Here is a 7,814-nt window from a genome sequence, read left to right as displayed (position 1 = left end):
GATATAGCACTTAATATACATTTCGGTTTGGTTTTTAGTTTTAGTTTTTCCCCAGTTCAATTTCGATCCATACAATTTTGGTCCACTTAGGTTTCGATTTTAACCACACTAATTTTGCATTTTTGCCAAAGTTTATAAATATATTATTTTTGTGTTAATTATGTATTTTTTTAATCACATTACTCAACTTCCTCCCTTTTTCTTTTATTAAATATTAATATATAACTTTTAGTAAATCTTGATGGGTTAACGGAAAAACTCAAAACCAAATCAAAAATACCGAAACAAAACCAAATAAATAAACCGTGAGACCAGATCTGGGACTCTAAAGGTGCCAATGTGCATAACTTTTGTAATACTATGAATACATATTTGCATTTTAAACCCAAATCCATTTTATGAATCCATATTTTATTGCACCTTTTTAATACATTCGAATTTGGACTAACAAACACATTAGGTCCTATTGCGGTTTTGGTACCAAAAAAACAAAACCAAACAGTTACCCAATTTCATTATTTGATCCAGTCCGATTCCTAGACCATGTTCACCCTACATCTGCTTACTCATGATCCTTATTTCACATGTCAGGTTATCTATGAAAACAATCATCTATACAGGCAACATTTACTCACCATTATGAAATTCTTATGGTATTGTAGATTTGATGATGATGACATTCCAATTATTTCCAAAACATTCTGAGAGTGTCATCTGACCTCAAAAAAGCACGAACCCATGCTATGAACTTATGCACTCCTACAACTTCATCCTCTTACAAACATGTTAACATTATTCTACTACAAGTTAAAAGACCAAAGAGCAATAAAGTTGTTTCAATGGTCTTAAAAGTACAAAAATATACACGCAATCTTGCAACATAATAGGCTTTTTAATAAAAACAAAGACAAATTAAACAAAGTTTTACCATATTATATATGAGCTTCACTTCACTTTCACTTGCCACAATTGAAGCCACCACAAACTGAGAGAACTATAATCAGAATCAAGGCAACGATGATTCCAAGAACTATTAGTTTTATCTTCATATTTTGCAGCCACATTTTCCTCCTTATCTGTGTACCTTGTGTCCTAAAATCTTGTGCCTGCAATCAATCATATATATACAATTTCAAGATATAATATGGCGATGCTTTTAAAGATAATGATAATATAATATCAAGAAAAACTTAATTGAAGCATAGATTGATTGATCCAAGATTTCTTGTAGCACAATTATGCAGAAGTAAATTAAGAATTCAAATTCCCTGACCTGAGATCGAAGATTCTCTGTTTTATCCACAAGGAGCTCTATCTTCTCACCTCGATCCAAAACCTGTATATGCAAAAAAACTACAAGATCAGAACAAAATTCCTATAAATTACTTGAAGTATGTATTTTGATCCTTTAACCTAAACATAAAACGCCCAAAAAGTATTTTACATTTTTACATTTTTACATTTTACCTTTTCAATGTTCTCCATCATCACACCTTTGACTTCTGAAACCTGGGCTTTGACCTTTGAGAGCTTGCTGATTTCATCAGGATGATCTACACAATACTGCATCTGCTCCTTCAGTTTGGGTCTGCTCATGGTAAGCTCAGTCATAAATATATAATTAGTTTACAAGGATTTACACAAATATTGTGTTTAAAATGAAAGAGTGGGGTGGGGTTACCCGAATTCTTTGTTAAGACTATTGGCAACAGCTGTAGCAGCTTTCCCACCACCATATTTCTTGTTAAAGTCGTCCTTGGTTCGCTCAAGAAAAGCCATGGGCACTTGTCGGCCAGCAGATTCAGCAGCCACAACACAGTATGCTTCATGATTCAAAAGCAGTCGAATAATAATCAGTTTTGCAATGTAATAAAGCATAGATCAGTACATTACAAGTCTGTTTGTCGCATAGAAACCCAATAATACAAAAAGTTCATTAATGGAAGTTCAGTAAATTATAGAAATTATACTCCATTATAGAACTATCAACCAAAACCGCATCACGATTCACGAATCAGATGAAGCGGAAATATGCATCCATAACAATTAGAACCGACTAACAAGCTTTCCATTTATAAAATGTGATGCGGATGAATGAAAACCCTAAAATCACATCTAAAATCGAAGCTGTAACGGAAAATTAACGGAGAGAAGTTCGTGAGTGCTTACTGAAGCCATCTTCAACAAGGTAATTGAAGGTGTGCCCATCGCAGTTGTATGTGAACTTATTGTTAGTTGCGGGAAGCTTCTGGAGGCATTGAGAAGCAATAGAGGTGAAATTTCCGGTGAACTCTGTGTACTCTGCAAGAATCACGGTCCCTCTGGACACAAAACTATAGATCAAAGATTGTTGCCCCATATTGATGATGATTATAGGAAGATTGATCTACGAAACCCTCTCGCAAAGTATGAAACCGTAGCGGCCGGAAAAGAACCGCTTGGAAAATGGAAGAATCTGATCTGATTTTGGGTTTTCGAAATCGTAGGTTGAAAGGTGGGTTTACGCAGGCGTTTGACCAAGCCCTTTTTTTAATTTAATTCAAAAATGAGGATAAAGATGTAAGCAAGGTCGTGCACGTCCGATCGTAAATTGTTTTTGGGTTTGCAAAATTGCGATCGTAAGATTGGGATCGGGATCCTAAGATCCCAAAAAATAAAATATAATTTTAATTTATAATTTTTAATCATGAAAAATATTTCAAACATTCAATTTTTCGTTCAAAAGTTATAAAAACATTGGTAAACATCAAAATATTAGTCATAAGCCACAATATAAAATGATAAATGGTAAATTGGTAAATGGTAAAAGACATAAAATGGTAAAACAAATTCAGTAAAAAAAAATCAAGGGAAGGTAGGATCGGATCGGATCTCGATCCTACGATCCTACCTACGATTTTACGATCCTACCTACGATCATACCCCAAATATTTTTCGTTCAAAAGTTATAAAAACATTGGTAAACATCAAAATATTAGTCATAAGCCACAATATAAAATGATAAATGGTAAATTGGTAAATGGTAAAAGACATAAAATGGTAAAACAAATTCATTAAAAAAAAATCAAGGTAAGGTAGGATCGGATCGGATCTCGATCCTACGATCCTACCTACGATTTTACGATCCTACCTACGATCATACCCCAAATACGATCCTTTTACGATCTGGATCGTTTTTCATACCTAGGATCGTAGGATCATACGACCCTACGATCAGAATCGCGATTTTGACAACCATGGATGTAAGGCCTATTTATTTTTACTTTTCTTTTATATAAATCACATATTATAGGAAATCGATTGTTCTAATTTTTTATATACCGAAAGACACTTAAGGACAATCAACATTTATGTCGAATTATAATGTTAAAAATGTTAAACACAAACGACAATAACTACAAACAACTCACATATTCAAGAGTATTATCAAATCTCCAAAACTAAAAGTGTGTTTGTCTTTTCATTTTAAACATTAATTTTAGATAAAATGATTTGATTGAAGGAGAATAAATTTTAAAATAATGTTTGGATTAGTTTTTATGATGAAAAATTTAATAAATAAATTGTTTTTTTAATATTTATCTTAGCTTATATTACATGTTTTAAAAGATGTTTTAGAGTACTATTATTTTTACAACCTAAAAAATTAAAAGTTCTAAAAATTTAGAAATCACAACTCATTGAAATCTTATTTTTAAAAAGTTAATAAAAAATTATTTTAAAAAGTCTTTTTTGTATTGCTAAATATTTTCTTTGATTTGTCTACTTTTCAAAAAGTCAATAAATCAATAAGTTGTTTTTAAATGAAATTGCAAATACAATCTAAAAGCATTCATAACAGTGAGTTCAATAGGAGAGTTGAATGAGATGGCAAATATATGTATCATTCAATGGATGAAACTCTACCATTGTGATATGTCATCTTGACATTCAATGAATTTGAAGTTCAATGGCGATTGAACTCTTAAATGGGAAAAATGAAAGTTTTTAATTCTTAAATATTTACTATAAATTATATTTTGTAACATTCAATTAAACTTTATAGAGTTCAATGCATTGTATGAAATATATATATATATATATATATATATATATATATATATATATATATATATGATTGTATGGATTGTAGAAAAATAATATGGCAATCCATTGAACTCTATAAAGTTCAATACATTATGAATGCCTTAATATCAAAGTACAAACATATAAACATAAGAGCATCCATATTCCATAATATGTTTTTTAATAAAATAAAAATAAAAGAAATAAATAAATAATAAACTTGATCTTAAAAGAAAAACTTGACCATGCCACCAAAACTTGACCATGCCACCAATCGAAAAGATTACTAGAAACATCGATGATAATAAAGTTTGGGAAAATGATTTATTAAGGTAATTAATTTTTCGGTATGTTCACATCTGGGTAACTATCTTTTTTTTGTACACATTTAGGTAACAAACTTGTTGGAAGTGTTCACATATGACCATTATGACCTGCTATAGCAGGTTAAATCCTAGATGTGAACGCTTTCAACAAGTTCGTTACCTAGATGTGTAAAAAAAAATAGTTACCCAAATATGAACAAAACAAAAAATAAAAGTAAATTACACGAATGGTCCCTGTGGTTTAGGGGAATTTGTGTTTTTGGTCCATAACTTATTTTTTTAACTCGGATGGTCCTTACTGTTTATTTTTGTTATGCGTTAGGTCCCTATCGTACCTAAAAAGACTATTTTGCCTTTATTAATTTATTTTTAATTAATTTTCTTATTTATGTATTTATTTTTATATATTTAAAAAAACTAATAAACCCTACATATCTGTATCTCCTCACCATAAACCTCAAACCACATTTGAGAAATTTAATTCAGATGGTTCCTATTGTTTATTTTTGTTGCGCGTTTGGTCCCTATCTTACCTAAAAATACTATTGTGCCCTTAAATTTTCTTATTTTCTTATTTATGTATTTATTTTTTATATATTTAAAAAATATTAATAGACCTCACATAGTATCTCCTCACCGTAAACCTAAAACCACATTTGAAAATTTTAATTTGGGTCTTACCGGTCACCATCCCATCTCTCATCCTCCCCAACTTCTATTTTTTTTTCATCTTTAGTAACATCGACGTCTTCACCGTCCTTCTTTTTTTGGTACTTCAACTATGGCGAACCAACACCATAACCTACTGTCTCTTCATCTTTAGTGGGTTGTGGTGTTGATTCGACAGAGTTGAAGGACCGAAAAAAGAATGGATGATGAATACGTAACAAAAATAATAAGTGCACAATAGTCTTTTTAGGTAAGACAGAGACCAAGCTCGTAACAAAATTAAACAGTAGGGATCATCCAAGTTAAAAAAAATAAATTAATTAAAAAAAACAGTATGGATCATCCAAGGAGATACAAATATGTGGGGTCTATTAATTTTTTTTAATATGTAAAAAATAAATACATAAATAAGAAAATTAATTAAAAAATAAATTAATAACGACATAATAGTCTTTTTAGGTAATACAGGGACCAAACGCGCAACAAAAATAAACAGTAGGGACCAACCAAGTTAAAAAAAAAAATAAGTTAGGGACCAAAAACACAAATTTCCCCAACCAACAGGGACCATTCATGTAAGTTACTTTTACTTTTCGTTTTGTTCATATTTGGGTAACTATTTTTTGTACACCAATGAACTTGTTGAAAGCGTTCACATCTAGGATTTAACCTGCTATAGCAGGTCATAATGGTAATATGTGAACACTTCCAACAAGTTTGTTACGTAGATATGTATAAAAAAAAGATAGTTACCCAGATATGAACATACCGAAAAGTTAATCACCTTAATAAGTAATTTTTCCATAAAGTTTTTTCACAAACCTTTTTGTGCAATGTAAAGGTTGCATAGAAGAAAATAGTAATAATAATAATAATAATAATAATAATAATAATAATAATAATAATAATAATAATAACTAGAAAAGATTCATCGGCGTTGTCGGGGTCGGAAGGTACTGCTTTGTAAAGTAAAGTAGCATGTTGAATTGCATTGAAATAATCTATTAAACGAAGATAAACAATGTCATCTAATTATATAAGTAAAGAAATCTAAATCATTATTTCTTGCAATAAATGAGGAAAATAAAGAAATTGTCTCACAAATTGAACTTTATTGTCATGTATGGCAGCGGTCAGAAAACCAATCCGGAAAATATATACCGTTGCTTTTTGTCTGTTAATGTGAGGGTAATTTGGTCTTTAGTAGGGACTGAATTTGTCACCATGGGTAAACCATATGGACCATTTATGTAATTTTGGCAGTGGTGGTGGTGGTGGTCATGGCAGATGGTGGGTGGGTTTATGATATTAGGTGAGTATTTTCTAATAAATAAAACATTAATTTAAAACCAAAAAGATAATGTTAAATCTGGTAAACCACAGGGACCAATCGTGTAATTTTGTCTAACAATAATAATAATAATGATGAGGGACCATTTCTGCCAAAATACTAAATACTAATAATATGTAATAAAAGGTGAGGGTTATGAAAAATTCAAACAAAAGTAATAGGATTGTTTGTGAACAAAAGCATAAAGATGAAGGGTCAATGTTGTAAGTTGGAGGACCAAAATTGACAAAAAAGATGCCACTTTACTGTTAAAATCTTTAATAACTTTAATATATATATATATTTGTTTGTCAAGAAATGTTTCTTGACAAGAGAACTTTATATGTCAAGGAGTCAGTGGGAGTTTTAACTATCTTGGAAAAGTTTCAAGAACAGATCAAGAATAAACCTTATCGATCACCACTAGCACACGACTTGAGGTTTGCAACCTATCATGTTGACATTATTTTGTTTTTTGTGCCATTCCAATTGAGTTAATTATGCATGTGAGTTCTAAGAGTTCTCATTTGAATGCATAAAGACAAAGTACCTTGATCGATGGAAAATACATTTATATGTAAGGATAAGTTGTTAAACTAATTGGAAGACATGGTGGGCACTCGTGTTACCATAAGGCTAGAAGTCAAGAAAGTTCAATCCATATGAGTTTGGATTTGTCGCAAAATTGGTTTTGGAAAATTCACATGGGTAAAAACTCATACACCATAAAATCTAAGTGTCATAAGATTCCCTCCTTCATGAAAATGATTGTGAGGAAATGCTTTCACTAAGAGAGATTTTAAGAAGATGATAATTGTGAAAATTGTATTCTCAAATTCGATTATGGCTACGACATCCCTTTCCATAGTTCGAATTGTGAGATTTGACAATGAGTCTGAACATTTGGGACTTAATAACATAAGTTATGAATTTGTCTAGACACACATGTGAGCTTTCTAAGGCAAAGGTGTATAAGTTTGAGAAGCTTAGATAAAGGATTATCGAAGCATCTGGTATTTGTGGAATTCAATTAGCATTCTTTTCTGGAAGTTCAGCTGTTTTCTGAATACATGCTGAAGCTAGTGGGAGCATAATTGTTTATATGATAATGATCATCATGATAGTGGGAGCATAAGTATTATTCCCTTCAAATTTTCTTTTGTTGTCACGCTTGGGAGTTAACTTCTTTCCCTTCCTTTTCATACTAGAACTATCATATGTGAGAAAAGGATCAACATCTTCAAATAAGCGGACTCCGTCAGTATCCATTTTTTCATTCGTAATATCCACATACTGTACATCAACCGGAGTGCTACCGGTGCCAAATTCGCAAGGTACCTTAGCCTTGTCTCCAACAGCTACAGTATCCCGAAATAAAGCCTCATAATATGTCTGATACACATCCAAATTCTTATCCTTAAACT

The 7,814-nt window shown here is 31.1% G+C and overlaps 1 protein-coding gene across 1 annotated transcript; it reads right to left on the bottom strand.

Annotated features, from left to right (window-relative positions):
* Nucleotides 1–715: 715 nt before the first annotated feature.
* Nucleotides 716–2,506, bottom strand: LOC145061878 (vesicle-associated membrane protein 722). Its single transcript, XM_079009459.1, has 5 exons — nucleotides 2,170–2,506; nucleotides 1,682–1,823; nucleotides 1,468–1,588; nucleotides 1,274–1,336; nucleotides 716–1,106 (listed from the first exon to the last, which is right to left on the bottom strand). The coding sequence occupies exons 1-5, from the start codon at nucleotides 2,357–2,359 to the stop codon at nucleotides 957–959; spliced, it is 666 nt and encodes a 221-aa protein (XP_078865585.1). The 5' UTR covers nucleotides 2,360–2,506; the 3' UTR covers nucleotides 716–956.
* Nucleotides 2,507–7,814: the final 5,308 nt, after the last annotated feature.

The sequence above is a fragment of the Lactuca serriola genome, chromosome 7 (genome assembly GCF_051521515.1).
Source record: "Lactuca serriola cultivar US96UC23 chromosome 7, Lser_US96UC23_V15, whole genome shotgun sequence".
Taxonomy (NCBI): Eukaryota; Viridiplantae; Streptophyta; class Magnoliopsida; order Asterales; family Asteraceae; genus Lactuca; species Lactuca serriola.
Note: the sequence above shows the minus strand (reverse complement) of the source record. Positions and strands in the feature narration are given on the sequence as shown.